Source organism: Aotus nancymaae, unplaced genomic scaffold, assembly GCF_030222135.1.
Source record: "Aotus nancymaae isolate 86718 unplaced genomic scaffold, 86718_ANA_hifiasm-v0.15.2.pri h1tg000003l, whole genome shotgun sequence".
NCBI lineage: Eukaryota > Metazoa > Chordata > Mammalia > Primates > Aotidae > Aotus > Aotus nancymaae.
In genome coordinates this window covers 4,728,756-4,746,092 of record NW_026988414.1, presented here as the reverse complement: position 1 = coordinate 4,746,092, position 17,337 = coordinate 4,728,756, and the positions used below count along the sequence as shown (strand labels likewise).

At 40.7% G+C, this 17,337-nt stretch overlaps 1 protein-coding gene across 8 annotated transcripts in view; it reads left to right on the top strand.

Annotated features, from left to right (window-relative positions):
- Positions 1-17,337, top strand: part of GARNL3 (GTPase activating Rap/RanGAP domain like 3) — a 183,713-nt gene that overhangs the window by 95,257 nt on the left and 71,119 nt on the right. For all 8 annotated transcript variants that reach the window (XM_012458113.2, XM_064377845.1, XM_064377840.1 and 5 more), the window contains 4 exons: positions 4,620-4,719; positions 6,456-6,574; positions 10,844-10,908; positions 13,700-13,763. In XM_012458113.2, the coding sequence (XP_012313536.1) occupies positions 4,620-4,719; positions 6,456-6,574; positions 10,844-10,908; positions 13,700-13,763 (348 nt within the window). The remainder of the gene's footprint in view (positions 1-4,619; positions 4,720-6,455; positions 6,575-10,843; positions 10,909-13,699; positions 13,764-17,337) is intronic.

Here is a 17,337-nt window from a genome sequence, read left to right as displayed (position 1 = left end):
TTGAGGTCAGGAGTTCCAGACCAGCCTGACCAACATGGCAAAGCCCCATCTCTACTGAAAATAAAAAAATTAGCCAGGTATGGTGGCACACACCTGTAATCCCAGCTACTTGGGAGGCTGAGGTAGTAGAATTGCATGAACCTAGGAGGCACAGGTTGCAGTAAGCCGAGATCATGCCACTGCACTCTGGCCTGGGCAACAGAGCAAGATGCCATCTGAATACTTAATTAATTAATTAACATACATCAAATAATAAATCTAGCAGCAGGCACCATAAATACTGTAATTTTGAAAAGTGAAGAGTGTAAATAGTATTTTGAGATATCTGCAATCAGTATAATGAATTCTGAGAGTATCTTTTTTTGTTGTTGGCATGGTTACCAGGACTGTCCATTTTATGGGGGGATTTTTGCATATAATCATAACTGAATGAAACACTAAATTTTAGTTAGAAGTTAGGGAAAATAAAGATATATTTGTTTTGCCCCATCCAAGTTTATGTCCCCCTCTCTGTTCTGGATTCTTTTTGAACTGGCATAGAGCATTGTTTCTCAAAGTTCAGTTTTCATCAGAACCACTTGTAAAATATCTATTTTACAATTTACTGGTGCCCCACTCATAGAGATCTTAAGGAAGAAGTTTACAGTGGGCCCAAGAGTGCACATTTTAACAAATTTGAGAAGCACAGAACTAAGATTTGTTGCTGCTACCTAAAAGAAACTTCTCTGTGCCATCCATGCATCTCTTCGAGGCCCCAGAAGTTTAAATGTCCTGATGACAGCTTAAGAGTTTACTCTGTAGGCTCTGCTCTAGCTTTCTAGGATCTAGGGCCTTGGGACCATGACACCAAACACTGTAGAGTCTGGCTCAGGCCAGCTTCCTTGGCTGGACTCCCCCATGTCTGGTCAGCTGATGCCTCAGGCTGGCTGGTAGGCCATGTCGTTGCTGCGTGCCCTGCAGTGGCATAGTGGAAAGACCTGGAGACCAGCAGTACTGCCCTTAGTTCATGGTTATAAAGTTAATAGCTGTTGATAATGAATCATGCAAATATCCTACAAAGAACAAAATCCAATGATGAGCTTTCACCAAAAGGTCAAAACTAAGAGGTAATATTTGAATAGGTGATCAAAATGAACATCACCACTGACGAACAGATTAGTATTTTGAAATATGATAAGCTGAGGACAAACCTCACTTATATGGTATTCCAGCCAAGTCTGCATACCCTGATTCTAACTGGGAAACATCAGACAAAGCCAGAATGAGGAGGGAAGATGCTGCATTCTTCAAAATGTCAATATCAGATACAAAGAAGGGAACTATAGACACTGGGGCCTACTTAGGGGTAGAAGGTAAGGATTGAATAATTACCTATTGGGTATTACACTGATAACCTGGGTGACAAAATTATCTGTTTACCAAACCCCTGCAACACAAAATTTGTCCATGTAACAAGCCTGAACATGTACTTCTTGAATCTAAAATAAAAGTTGGAAAGAAAAAAAAAAATAGTGACAGCCAAAAAAATTGCCAATGTCATAAAGACAAAGAATCTGTGGAAATGTTACAGATGAAGGGAGTCTAAAGAAACACAGTGAAATGATCCTGTACTGAAGAGAGAAATACTTAAAATGACATTGTTGAGTCCATTGACAACATTGGAATATAGATGGTATTGTGTCAATGCCAAATTTACAAAAGTTGAGAAAGCTCTGCTGTGGTTATGTAAGAACATATCCCCACTTTCGAGAAATACGCACTGAAGTATTTAGGGATGAAGGCTGTTATTTTACATCTGAGTCTTAAATGGTTCAAAAAAAATATTATGTATGTGTGTATGTTTGGGGGTTATGTGAACAAATGAGCCAGTGGGCTAAAACATTAACAGTAGGTGAATCTGCTAAGTAAAAGGTAAACATGTTTTTTTACACTGCTCTTATTCATGCAACTTTTATGTAAATTTAAAATTATTTCCAAATAAAAATTTATATGTATGTAGCAATAGCTAGGTTTTTAAAATTCCAGAAAATCTGATAAAAGCAAAATAATACTAAAATTTTCACCTACGTTTTTACTCCTTAATAGGCTTAAAAGGCAGGACATAAAAAAGGACACAGAGGATGACGTAATGGTTAAGATTAAAAAAAAGAAAAAAGAAGAAACCTCTGGAATTGGAACTGGTTCTGTTCCAGCTCCACTACTTATTATTTCTGTAACCTTGGGCAACATATTTAAACTCTCTCAGTCTCCATTTCCTCATCTGAAAGCAGGGGTATAAGATAGAATCCATCTCATAAGGTTGATGGGTGGTTCTGGAGATAATGCATATAAAATGCTTAGCCTAATATTTGGCATTTAGCACTCTATCAATGAATGTCAGTATTTCCAGAGCAATGACAAGAACAGAAAGCTTCCCATTTCATTTTATAAGGTAACATAACCCTGAAAGCATGACAGAAATAAAAATAGAAAGGAAGCCTATAGATCTATCACACAAACAAATATGATACAGAAATCATTTGTTAAAGACAAACAGCATATTAAAAGAATAATATTACATGACCTAGTAGGGTTCATTCCAGAAATAAGAGAACCTTTCAATGTAAGAAGAGCTATTACTATATTCATTCATTACACTACATACTACGATTCTCTCTCCCCTCCACCCCACCATTTAACCTGTTCTCTCAATAATTGCCCCCCAAAAAAGCTTTTGGTAAATTTAATTTTCCTTCCTGAGAAAAGCCTCTTTGTAAACTTTGAATTGAAGGAAACATCTTCAGCATGATAAAGAAACCGACCACAAACATCTAGGACATCGCTAGAGGCATGTCAAAGTCAGAGAGAGTATGTTCCAGTAGTCTGCCTTACATACATGGCACAATGGAGATGTCAACAAAGCTGCAATAGAGTGACATCAGTCATTCGGGACAACTGACATCTAACACAGTCTCAGCATAGACCATGCAAGATTCAGACATTTACTGTAAACATATTTAATGCCTTATAAGAATTGAAAATGATAGAGTGTTCAATAAGTAGAACTGAGTTAATTGATAAATGACTTGGGGGAAATTGATCCTTACCTCATAGCATCCATCAAAATAAATGATAAGGAATGAACTATAGAAATGAAACATCTAAAAGAATATAAAGGTAAATAGTTTCATTAATGCTGGGATGGAGGACTTTTTGATACTAATTAGGCAAAAGCCATAAAGGGAAAAAAATGAAAAATTTGCTTATATAAACATTTTGAAACAGCTATGTGGCCAAAAATAACATAGAACAAGTTTAAAAGCAAAAAGTTGATCAGAAGAAATTATATGCAATATATTTCAAATATTTCACAAATCATTAAGAAAAAGAATACAATAATCAGAAAACTGACAAAGAACATAAACAACCCACAAAATAATTGTAAATGACCCATAAAAATATGAAGAAAAGCTTCAATCTAAATCATATACAGGCCAGGCGTGGTGGCTCACTCCCGTCATCCCAGCACTCTGCGAGACCAAGGTGGGAGAATCACTTGAGGCCAGAAGTTTGTGACCAGCCTGGCCAACATGGTGAAGCCCCATCTCTACTAAAAATACAAAAACTAGCTGGGCTAGGTGGCATGTGCCTGTAATCCCTGCTACTCAGGAGACTGAAGCAGGCAAATCACTTGAACCCAGGAGGCGGAGGTTGCAGTGAGCCAAGATGGCTCCACTGCGCTCCAGCCTGGGCAACATAGCAAGACTCTGTCTCAAAAATACATATATATACACAAAGAAACAAAAATAAAAACAACGTTGAGATTACATTTTGCTGTTAAATTGTAAAGAGGCAATGTCGACAGTATAAGGGAAGATGGTACCCTCAGCCGTTGCTGGTGGAACTATAATTTTGTATCAGTCCTCCTAGATGTTAGATTGGCATTGTTTTGCAGATCCTCGACAATGTACATACCCTTTGACAAAGCAATTTAACTTCTAGGAATTATCCTAAAGAAGTAATTGGACAAGTAAGTATGTAAACGTGGAATTAGAAGATGATCAATTTTATTTACAATAACAAACAATTGTAAGCAGCCTAATTGTCCAGTATTATTAGTTATATCTATATAATAAAAGAGTATCAAACTAATAACATTATAGGATTATATCTATTGACATGTAAAAAGGTTATTGACAAAGAAAGCCACAAAACTGTATATTCAATATAATTTCATCTTGTTAAGAAAAATGTGCATATGCACAGGAAAAAAAAACATAGATGGATTCTAGATGAATTGTGCCTGTTACAGGGTAACAAAAAGAAGGGGGTTCCTCTAGGGGGCACCAATTCCCAAATATTATGGAAGTTTCAGCCCAGAAAGGAGAGGTACTTGGTACCCATTTTAGGAATAGCTGAACGGGTTCACTGATTCTTTTTCCTTCACCTCAGAGACCTCCTGGATGCTCCCATGATGTGAATTTAGACTGATTGTCTTTTCTAGTGAGAACATGCAGCGACAGCCCTAGGGTGTATGCTTTTAACAATGATTTTTTGGTTCCTTGGCCTCTGGTTCATTGCCAGCTTCATGTTTACTTTCTGAATAAGCCTCTTAATGTCACAACTTTGTTCCATTACAGAATGCAACTGCTCTGCCAGGTACTTGGCGAAGAACAGATGTGCACTTAGAGAACCCAGAATACCACACCAGATGGTATTTCAAATATTTTTTAGGACAAGGTAATTATACTATTGTGGTGGTTGGGAAGAAAGGGTATTCAGAATGAAAGTTAGTGTTAGTACAATTTCTGGTAACCTATATGAGTGAAACTAGCCATTTTAGGAGCACTAGCATCAGAGCATTTCACTTCAAGGTTAGTAGTAACCTTTGTAGGTTAAAAGATTCAATTCAGAGTCTCAGCCCTAAGAGTTTTTGCTCATAGTTTTCTTTTTTTATGGACATTTTTATCCCTGGGGAACTAAAGGAGATTAGACCATCTGAATAAGTGATTTGAGAAATAAGATAAATTTTCCAGGGTAGAAGAACAACTTTAGACTTAACAAGGCAATTGCCCTGTCAATATTGGGTTTTGAATTCTTAGTTCAAAGTATTCGGTACAAGGCAATGAGGGAGACAATTGGTTCTCTGAGCTCCAAGGCCTGTATAGAACTAGAGAGACATGAGACTGTAGGCTCTGGCATCATTCATGCATTCAGCCATGACAAGTATTTATTTATCACCTACTACATGCCATGTGCAGAGCAATGGGTATACAGTGGCAAAGACACTCATGATATGAGTTTGGATCCTGATCCTGCCATTAGTAATCAGAGAACCTTACACTAGCTACTCTCCATTTCTCTGTGACTCAATTTTTTTTTTTTTTTTTTTTTTTTTTCTGTAGAGATATGAGTGCATACCTAGTAGGTTTGAATGGAAGTTTCAGTGAAATATGCAGGAATAACACTAAGCCCACTGTCTGGCACATACCAACAGCTCAGTCATTAATAGCTATGTACATTTAAAGTGAAAGGCTCAACTGAAAATATACAGAAAGGTGGAAAACAGGAATATGGCTAGTGACAAAAGATTTGAGGAATGGAAGAGTAATCACTATTTTGGGATTCAAAATGAATTAGAGAGATTGTTTCTGAGGCTAATGTATTCATTTATAGATATGATGCTTGAACTATGAAATGAGAGTGAACAGACCTAAATGATGCCTTTAAAGAAATCTGACTCTGTATTATTGTAAGAAGTTCCTTTATTTGGCCAGGCAAAATTTATTGCTGTGTTAGGGGGGAGATAGAAGCATTTATTTTAAAAAAAGAAAACAGCAGGAAAGTCATCGTCTTCCCAAATGCTTGTAAATAGTGCTCAGAGCAGTGAGGACTTTACAGAAAAATGGTGTCATGAGTTTGGATGCCTTCAGGTGTAGTAACAGAAAACCTGACTCAAACTGGCACAAACAGTAAAGAATATAACAAGAAACCCAGAGACAGGGCAAGCCCCAGGGTTGGAGGATTGAGAGTCCCAGTAATGGCAAGGACCCAGGCCTTTCCCTTTTCCTGCTTCCCCATCCTTACTGTGGCAACTTGGCCCTTGGGCTGGCCCTCTTCAGGGTCACAAGATGGTTTCAGCAATTCCAGGCATCACTTCTAGACTCCACCATGTCCAGGGGAAGAAGAAGGCCGTGTTTAGGAGTGAGGAAGCCTCTCTAGAAGCCCCTTGGCAGATTTCTCCTCCTGTCTCATTGGCTACAATTTGGTCACATGTTCATTCCTGAACCAGACACAAGCAAGGGGAAGAGGAGTGTATGATCAGCCAAGAGAGATCAGAGTCTATCCCAAGCTGGCTTTGGGATTATTGTTCCCTGAGCATGTGGGAAGGGCTGGACACCACCTGCAGTGTCCTCTACCATCTGTGACTGGCAGAACCAGTTGCATTCTCACTGTTCTAAACCTTTCTTTTCCAGTCCATCAGAACTACATTGGAAACGACGCAGAGAAGAGCCCTTTCTTCTTGTCCGTGACCCTTTCTGACCAAAACAATCAGCGTGTCCCTCAATACCGTGCAATTCTTTGGAGGAAAACAGTAAGTATATGGCTCACACTTGAAGCAAAATTCATGCATCGGTTTCAGGATATGACCCCTGTGTGGAGAACTGAGTGCCAGTTTCTTCTAGTGCATGCATCATAGTTTTCTCATGATTCACTTATGAGAAGTGACATTGCCTTTGCCCAAAGCACCTTGTCTTCTGCACCAGGAGGCTGTTTTCTGGCCTTTTTAAAAAAAAAAAAAAAAAAAAAACTTAATTTATTTTATGTTTACTAATTACAGCATTCTAGTCTCTTCTGGTTTAAATAGTCTCTTTAGGATGACTCTGTCTCTTTTGGGCAAACAATCAGTCTTTCCAATTTTTTCCCTCCTCCTGCTCCTCTTGCAGTTGGTATTTGTGCACATGGGGAACAGGCTTATGAGACCTAATGGTCGAGAAGAGAACCATGGATCCACATGGGCCCTCTGAGTTCTGTCTGATCTCTGTTGTGGAGTGACTGATATAATTGATTCCTCTGGCTTTTTTAAGTCATTGGAAAGCATCTGCCCCTGAAACCCATGGTGCCAGCCATTTGGCTCTTGTAAAGTCACTCCTTGTCCTGATCCCAGGTCTCTGCTAGTCTCTGAACCTCTCAAAGCTCTCCATCCCCTCCTGGGGCACATCCTCTATGAGCCATAGCTCAGATGTGAGGAGGCAGGACCATTGCCATAGGCCTGCGTGTGTCATATTTCTGGTCATTAACACTTGCAACCACTGAGTTGCTACCCTTCACCAAGATCAAACCAGGTGCTGCCTGGACTTAAGATTCCTGTGCAAGGCCATGCCAGGGAAGGGGCCTCTGGTTCAAATGCTCTGAGGTGCCTCCAGGTCTTCCCTTGACAAATTTGCAGCATCCCACCACCCCTTCAAAGCCTGTACTTGGCATGGGGGCATCAAGGACCCTGGTGTCCACCTCTTGGCTGCCCACCTGCCTGCCTACCTACCTGCCTGCCTTCTTTCTTTCCTTCTTTCCTTCCTTCTTTCCTTCCTTCCTCCCTTCCTCCCTCCCTCCCTCCTTCACCTCTCCTCATCTCCCCCTCCCTCCTTTCCCCCTCCCCCTCCCCCTTTCCTCATGTCCCCCTCCCTCCTTTCCCCCTCCCCCTCCCCCTTTCCTCATCTCCCCCTCCCCATCTCATCTCCCTCTTCCTCCCCCTCCCCTCCCTCCCTTCCCCTCCCCCTTCATCTCCCCCTTCCTCCCTTCTCCCACCCCTTCCCCCTCCTCATCTCTTCCTCCCTCTCCTCCCCCTCCCCCCTCCTCATCTCCCCCTCCCTCATTTCCCCCTCCCCCTCCCCTTCTCCTTATCTCCCCTTTCCTCCCTCTTCTTCTCTCTTCCCCTCTCCCTCCCTCCAAGGCAGGAAAGGGTGGGTTTTCCCCTTCTTCCACCTTTCTGGAATGGACTTTCCCAATGTCATATCTTCTTCCTCCAGGAAATAGCTATCACATCCTCACTGAGATGACTGCCATATATGAGGGGAGACATAGTGGGACAAATGCAGGGGGAACATTTGCTTATTTCAATTTCCAAAGATACTGTCTGTATGACATTGTAAGTTGTGATAAGGACTCTGAAGACAGAGAATGACAGAGCATGATGCAGGAGCCCTGCTTAGATGGACAGTTTAGGGAAAGCTTCCTGAGGTGGCACCCAGCAAATAGAGACCTGAAGAATGAAAGGGAACCAGTCGCATGACGAGTTGAAGGGGAGTGTTCCAGGTAGAAGGAGCAACAAATGCGAGACAAACAAGGGTTACTCATAGCTGGTATTAGAGAAGCCAAGGAGGTGGAATTTAAACCCCAGTCTTGCATATCTCTACTGTTTCTTCTGTCATAAATGGCTGATGCAAAGAAAATATGAAAAATGATTCGTACTTGTTGTAAAAATTCCATCCAAACAATACAGCAAGTAAAAGGAATCCAACTGCTTGGAGATAATCACTGCAACAGGCTTCTAGACATCTGTCCATATACACACACACCTGCACACACACACCTGTTACACAGGTAATCTTTGACGTATACTTCTGCATGCTTGCTGTGCTCACTTGGTATTGCCTGATACATACATGCACTGGACTCTACCTGTGCATTTGATGTTTCCACTGAACACAGAACTATTTTACTTGAACATTGACTCTGGAAACTAGTAGCTTCCAGGGAAGAGATGAGGAAGAGCTTTACCAGTTTGTAGTGAAGAAAAACAAACCCACAATCCCAGGAGCCCTAGGTTTCACACCCACATAGGCAGCTCACAAAGGTGTCACTGTCACCTAGTGTAGCACTGGAGCCCTGTGCTGTGCCATACATTCCCCCTGAGCTGCCCTTGGCTTCTCTTTAAAAGCCTTTGGGCTGGGCATGGTGGCTCATGCCTATAATCCCAGCACTTTGGGAGGTTGAGGCAGAAGGATTGCATGGGACCAGAAGTTTGAGACTAGCCTGGGCAATGTAGTGAGACCCTACCCACTACAAAAAAATAAAAATAAAACTGCCTTTGGTGTGTTGGGTAAGAAGAAAATGTAGACAAGGTAGGATCTGGGCTAGAGGGGCAGATTTAGGACCCTCCTAGACAGGGGATGCAGTATAGACTGGAGCCAGTTAAAAAGCAAAGCCGCAGAGGAAATCAGCTCTCAATGGGTAGGATCTGTAGAATCAGAAAACATGTGTGTATTTCTTAATATTCCTCTATAATTGGGAAAAAAATAATCTCTGTAACACAAACTACAAAGCAAAAGCTCAGCCCAGTTTCCTTGGCTAATGGAGAACCTATAAGAAGGGCTCTCTCTAGTGTAACTTCTTATCCTCAGCTGCAAAGACATCCTCCTCCCTGGCCTGGAAAGGGGTGAGAGTAGCAGGCCTCCAGGGGTGTAGGCATGAAAGTTTCATTTATGCAAAGAGAGTGTGGGCTTGAAAAGTTCAAAGAACTCCACTCCATTGCCATTGTTCAGGGCTTGGACAGATGAATTGACAGATATGTCCCAATAGCAGAAGAAAAATTATATTTACTTCAGCTGGGTGTGGTGGCTAACACTTGTAATCCCAGAACTTTGGGAGGCCAAGGCAGGTGGATCACCTGAGGTCAAGAGTTTGAGACCAGCCTGGCAAACATGGTGAAACCCCTTTGCAAAAGAAAAGAAAAATCATATTTACTTCTTTGCTCATTCCCTAAAAGAAATGTTCTTAACCTCCTCTAACTGTTTGTGATGACAACTTTAGTACTAGTCTAAGTCAAGAAGAAAGTTTTAAATGTGCAGTCTGTGATAATCTTGTTTGCTAACTGTGTAGTGTAAAGCCTTTGTGAATTCTAAATCTGTGTCACCTCTTCTTAGACAATTAGGAAAAGAGCAGCACTCATCTGTTCTGGGTGGTGTGGACATTAGACTGAATCAGTTAGGCAATTCTTCATTCCTTTTTCAGTCAAAAAAATATTCACTGAGCATTTCTATGAATGAGTCACAGTTGGTACTCGTTTAGGAGAAAAGAGACTTCAAATAAGAAAACAGATAAATATAAAAGTACATATTATGAAAACCTCTCTGAAAGATTCGGGGGATTTCTAGTTCAAAAAGTTTTTGACTGGGAGACATTATTTTTGAGTCCCATCAGACATGTGGAAACTGTTGTCTTCTTATGATCTTTGAGGCTTATTTGATGTTCGGCTCAGAGACCAAATTCCCAGCTGGGTGCAGTGGCTCACACCTGTAATCCCAGCACTTTGGGAGGCCGAGGCAGGTGGATCACCTGAGGTCAGGAGTTTGAGACCAGCCTGGCTAACATGGCAAAACCTCATCTCTACTAAAAATTAGCCAGGCCTGGTGGCCCATGCCTGTAATCCCAGCTACTCAGGAGGCTGAAGTAGGAGAATCACTTGAACCCAGGAGGCAGAGGTTGTAGTGAGCTGAGATCATGCCACTACACTCCAGCCTAAGCGACAGAGCCAGACTCCATCTCAAACAAAAAACAAAAAAACAAATTCCCTTCTTATCTGGTTCAGGTGGCTCAGGTGCTCTACATAATAGCTAAGACACTGAAGACCTGTATATTGAAGGCCATGCTGAAATCCACATATGTTGGGGAGGGGAGATGCTGGAAGTTGCTATTAAACTTGAGCAAGATTGTTTTCAGACGTAGAATGTGTTTATTAATATACATGCCCCTTAAGGAGAAAGTAGAAAGACTGGGCATGGGTTTCTTTTGAGTGACCAGAGAGGCTCTTTTGGAGATGGAAGTTGTATAACTTGTCACTGATTTGATGTTTGGACTTTTCCAGGGTACCCAGAAAATATGCCTTCCCTACAGTCCCACAAAAACTCTTTCTGTGAAGTCCATCTTAAGGTGAGTTCTAATGGGTAGAAACCCCACACATGGATTTGGAGCCCTTTATACACTGTTTTCTCCTGTGATCATTCTGATGTTACCTTTCCATTGTCTTGAGCATTGACTGTGTGCGAGACATTTTCTAAGCACTTGACGTGACATGCATCACTTTGTGTCATCATCACAGCAACCCTGTAGGGCAGGTGCTGTGACCGTGCCTGTTTTATAGATGAGGAAATGGAGGTTCAGAGAGAGAAAGCCAAGGTCAGATAGCAAGTGTGTGGTGGAACCAAGTCCTGTGAAACCAAGGCCTGAGTCCAGGTCCAACTGATTTTGAGCATTGCTCTTAGACATCTCCCCATACAGCATTAGTTGCCAGCTTCTTTTTTCTTGTATGCACTCAGAAACTTTAGTTTTATAAAGATAATCAAGAAATATTTTTCCTTCCATTTTTCTACCTTGAAATAGAAACCCAGATGTCAGCAAAGAATGTGCTTATTCTTCGCCAGACAGAACGTTAAATGGATGGAATATCTGGGTGCTCCCTGCTCAGCCACCTCTTGTGCCCCCACCCTCCCACCTCCCTCTCATCTCTCTCCTATGCTTAGGTGGCAGCCTCCCCTAGGAATGCCACCACTTGGATCCAACCTGTTGCTTTGTCACCGGCTAAGATGTTACATCATAGTAATGGTAGCTTCTGTTTGTCAGGCACCGTGCTGAATGCTTTACAAGTGTTCTCTGAGTCAATCTTTAAACTAGCTCCATGAAGTAGATCTAATATTATCTCCACTCCACTTATCGGGAATTGGAGCCTCAGAGAGGTGAAGGGATCTGACAAAGATCTCACAGCTGGTAAATCACAGAGCTGGAGTCCATGTGACTCCAGAACTTGGGTTGTTTAAGCAGTAATGCCCTATCATGTGAAGGACAAAGCTTATCTCAGAGCCCTGGTGATTTCCTCTCTATTTGTCTGGAGCTACATGGTGGTAGATGTGTTTCCAGTGTTCTAGGTGACACAATAGCTACAACTCATCCTTACCAAAATGGCTCTTACAGTGACAAACTTGACTCTATCTGTTGGGGATTGTATCTGCTAATGAAAAGGCACCAAAGCCAGGTGTGGTCACTCATGCCTGTAATCCCAGCACTTTGGGAGGCCGAGGCAGGCAAATCACGAGGTCAGAAGTTTGAGACCAGCCTGGCCAACATAGTGAAATCCCATCTCTACTAAAATACAAAGATTAGCCAGTGTGGTGGTGGGCGCCTGTAGTCCTAGCTACTCTGGAGGCTGAGGCGGGAGAATCACTTGAACCCTGGAGACAGAGGTTGCAGTGAGCCGAGACCACGCCATTGCACTCCAGCCTGGGTGACAGAGTGAGACTCTGTCTCAAGAAAAAAAAAAAAGGCACCCAGACTAGGAAGTAAAAAACGTTATATCCCACTTTCAAGCTTTGTTTGGTCTCCAGATTGCAGACCTTTTCCTGTCTGCTCTGTGCCTTCTGATTTTTCTTCTGAGTAGTTCTGAAGCTTGAGTTAAGCCTCCCCACCAAGAGGCTAACATTTTTGCTGAGCACAGAAATATTCTGCTGCTTTCAAGGAGCTATAAATCTTAATTTACTTGGAGAGTAATACCTTCGCTTACACTGGTTTAAGATTTCTGTGAATTCTTTTTTTCTAAAAAGCAGTTTACTCGGCTGTGTGCGGTGGCTCATGCCTGTAATCCCAGCACTTTGGGAGGCTGAGGTGGGCAGATCACCTGAGGTTGGGAGTTAAAGACCAGCCTGACCCATATGGAGAAACAGCATCTCCATTAAAAAAAAATTAAAAAGAAAAAAATAAAGAAAAGTTTACTCTAGCTCCTTTCCTATTTATATTTAAAAACTAGTCATTTCATTTTGTTGTAATTTCATTTAGTTATGAGCAAGGCCTTACCTTTTCAGTACATCCTCATAGCCAGAGCAAGGTATAGCAAGATTTTAAAGATATGATAGACTACACGTTCTACAGTTGCTGCCAGCAGAAGAAAAGATTTTACCTTCTTTTGTTACAAGAATGAACTTGAAAACTTCAAAGGAAATTAAAATATAAATGCTATAGAGTCACATAAACCTGAATTCAAGTCCTGGCTCTGCTTTTTACCAGATTTTTATCCTATTATTTAACTTCTCTGCTTCAATTTCCTCATCTTTAAAATGGGGCTAAAATAGTACTTGCCTCATAAGGACTAAATGAGACAATCCATGAAAAGCATTTATCACAGTGTCTCGTGTATTGTAAGTACTCTAGAAATTCTTTATTATTTTTAACTTTCACTTATAAATATTGGAATATTAGCTGAAAGGAACTCTAGAGAGCATCTATTTCAATATCATTGTTTTACCTTTATAGGAACTTAGGTTCAAAGGAATTTACATTGCTTGTCCAAAGTAAAACATTTTAAAAAATCTTATTAAGGTTGGCCTAGAAATTTCAGTTAAATATTAATTACATTTCATCACTTTAAGAATCTGGAAGAGTGGCCAAGGTTACCTGAAACAGATGTTCCTGATTTCTCTCTCCGTCTCTTATTAGATGAGTATCATTAGGAGTCAAGTTTTATAAGTCAAGTACATGTGGTGTTGGTTACTTTCATCTATTCATTCATTGATCACTCATTTATTGATTTGTATCTTCTGAGTGTCAGGCATTTAGGGAAAACAGCTGTGATTTTCTAGAAACTACTTTTTAGCTTCTCTAAAGAACCAAGGCTTGCTCTACATTATTTAAGTTTCCAGCACGCTGCAGCTCATCCTGTCCATTCTTATTTCAGTGCCATGAATCTGGACAAATTTGAGAAAGGCCCCAGGGAAATTTTTCATCCTGAAATACAAAAGGTAACAGAACATTTTATGCTTCATAATTTTACAAAATTGATTATAGTGTTGGGATAGAACTGACAGGTCATCAGTAATCCTTAGCCTAGGATACAAAGCAAAATCACCTATGCAACTTTAAAAAAATCATCATGAGAGAACCTCACACCTACGGTTCTGATTTGATGGGTTTAGGGTAGGGCCCGGGTATCTGTGTTTTTCAGAAGTTCCTGAAGTGATTCTGATGCATAGCCATTCCTAAGAACCACAGAGCTATCCTCAGTCCACATACCAATAGGGTGTACATTCAGAAAACTCTTATTGGCTTAAAAGCCACCCTCTTTACTGAGTAATATAGAATTGTGTGGAATGTTAAAGAGATTTTCTTTTTTTATTTTTTGAGACAGAGTTTCACTCTTGTCGCCCAGGCTGGAGTGTAGTGGCGTGATTTCGACTCACTGAAACCTCTGTCTCCCAGGTTCAAGTGATTCTCCTGCCTCAGCCTCCCGAGTAGCTGGGATTATAGGCACCTGCCACCACACCCAGCTAATTTAGTAGAGATGGGGTTTCACCATGTTGGCCAGGCTGGTCTCAAACTCTTGACATCAGATGATCCACCCACCTCAGCCTCCCTGAGTGCTGGGATTACAGGCATGAGCCACCACGCCCAGCCAGGAATGTTAAAGAGATTTTTAAAAAATTAATCAATACAAAACATGGTTGATTGAGCTCTTACTCATGTAGTACACTGTGCTGGGTACCATCAAGGATAAAAGGTATCCAGAAAGCCATCCCTGTTTTCTTAGGGCTTAATGTTAAGGGAAAACAGTCTGCCTTGGGAGAGAAAAAAATTTAGTCATAATTTAGGTGATGGTTTATCAGAAAAATGTCAATGAAACTTTTGTCTTGTCATTATAACCAATTTAGCTTTGAAACTTAGAAACACAGAAATCACTAGTAGTGTGCCTGCCGTGTGTCAAGCTGAGATTGAAGTAGTTGAGTACACCAGGGACAGGTGACAAAGGAGGAGGCTGGAGAGGCAGGCTAGAATTTTATCCAGGAGGCAGCAGGGAGCCAGTAGAACCTTTAAGCAGGGAGCATCATGCTCAAATTTGCTTTTTAGGAAAATAATAAGAGGAGGATTTATTGGAACATGAACAGTCTTTGCTTGCATATCTTTAAAATACAGTTAGCTTTCAAAATAAGGTTATCAACTCTCGGCTTACCCCAAATATAGAGTTGTGAATTCCCATATCTTTTGTTTTGTTGTAATTTTTAAAATAGTGTTTATACCCAGCCTCAACCCCAGACAGAAATCAGGCAAAAATGGGTATGTTAGGTTAAACTATAAGCGACTTTAAGCCATCCAGGCTTATTACAAGTGAATCTTTATAACAAATTTTAAAACAAACTAGAATTATAAATATGTCAGTACCAGTGTGCCCTTATTACTTCACCCACACAGGTTATTATTCCTAATCCTTCTTTAAGCCTTGGTCTGATTCCCCACACCAACTCTGCTTCCCAGACACTGAGCCCCAAAACCTACAGAGCCAGCTCTGTGACACTTCTTTCTGCCTCTTGCAACTGAGCCAGTTCCCTCAGCAGAGCTCATCCCTGCTCAGTCACCCCTGTCTGATTTCTCTAGAAGAGGAAAAAAGAAAAGAAAAAGATATAGCAGCATTCTGCCTATTTATATCACAACTCTGTGCCTGTTTTTACCAAGAGTACTTTTATGCTTTCCTACATTTCTTTAGGAAAGCATATGACTTTTTTCCCCTTAAAAAAAAGGAACCATTCATGAACTTTCCCCATGTCCTCTGTGTGTGTGAGTGTGCACATGTGTGTGAGCCTCAGAGATGCAGGGTGAAGGCTGTCATCACATTTCTGTAGGTTTCCCTTAGGAACAGTTGAGCAACAGGCTTTAGGTAGAGAGGAAAGAGTTCTTCAAAATTGTAGGAGCCAAAGAGTAAACAGAAGGTAAACCAATTGTGTTACAAAGAAGGCATCTTACCACAAAGAGAGAAGGTGGCTGGTACTGTTTTTAAATGTTATTTGTCTGTTTCTGGCTGCTATACTATAGTAACATCTTCCTTGACCAAAATCCAGAAGAAATGTGTGATTAAGTTAGCTTTAAATAGATAGAGAAATCAAGGTATCTGTGTGCTTCTTCCTACTTCTATCTATCAAGTTTGTTTCCAGATAGTTGTGACATGTTTCCTAAATGACCAGGTATTTTATAAAAACCTGTAGAGCTAAACTTGATTTTTAAAACATTTCTAGGTTTAAAAAAAAAGTATGTGGCCGGGCGCGGTGGCTCAAGCCTGTAATCCCAGCACTTTGGGAGGCCGAGGCGGGTGGATCACGAGGTCAAGAGATCGAGACCATCCTGGTCAACATGGTGAAACCCCGTCTCTACTAATACAAAAAATTAGCTGGGCACGGTGGCGCGTGCCTGTAATCCCAGCTACTCAGGAGGCTGAGGCAGGAGAATTGCCTGAACCCAGGAGGCGGAGATTGCGGTGAGCCGAGATCGCGCCATTGCGCTCCAGCCTGGGTAACAAGAGCGAAACTCCGTCTCAAAAAAAAAAAAAAAAAAAAAAAAAAAAAAAAAAAAAGTATGTGTAAAATCACTCTCCTATATCCCATATATATGAAAAAAATCAGTGTCAGCCTCAAACTAATGATTACAATCATGCATACATCTAAAGCAATGCCAGTAGGACTGTATTAAGAAACACCATTACTAGCCAAAATTATACCTTCTGGGCTAAAATTACACACCAGAAACCAGCAAAAAGAGGACTTAGCTGCACAAATTCAGGAACAAGAATATTTTAAAAATCTGAATCATGTTAAGTGGGACATTAGCAAACCAGGGCAAATTACAGGACCATTTGCTTCTGAACAAATGTAATCCAAAATAAGGAAACTGCAACATAAATGTAACCTGACAGCCTATGACATCCCTCCTGCCTCTACAGCTGAGTGTTGAGACTCTAGCCCTGAGCTCAGCCAGGACTCCTATTGCAAGGCTATGATTCCTTCATCCTAGCCCTCTGAGGAGCAGCCCCCATTACCAGGCCAGGGACTGGTTGCAAAACATTTCAGTCCTAATGCTTGCAGGGCTAGTGGCAATTGAGAAGCTGAGAGGTGTGACTTTTTTCTTATTCACTACAGTTAGCATGGAAGGAACACTGGCGTGGGTATTAAAAGGACTGGTCATGAGATTCAGAGCTGACACAGGCCACATGACCTTAACTGGAGATCCAATTCCTCCACCTGTGATTCAGAAACAATTAAACTGTCCCCACCATAAATAAATATATATATATATATATAAGTTTATATATATATATGTTTATATATATATATAAGTTTATATATATATAAATATATGTATTTATACCCCCATAAATATATATAAATATAAATTTATACTTACTGATATAGGTATAAATATCTATAAATATATATTATTTATGTATATATGTATAAATATATATACCTACATCAGTAGGTATACATCAGTAGGGTATTTATATATATATATATATTTATTTATTTATTTACTTATTTATACCTACTGATGTAC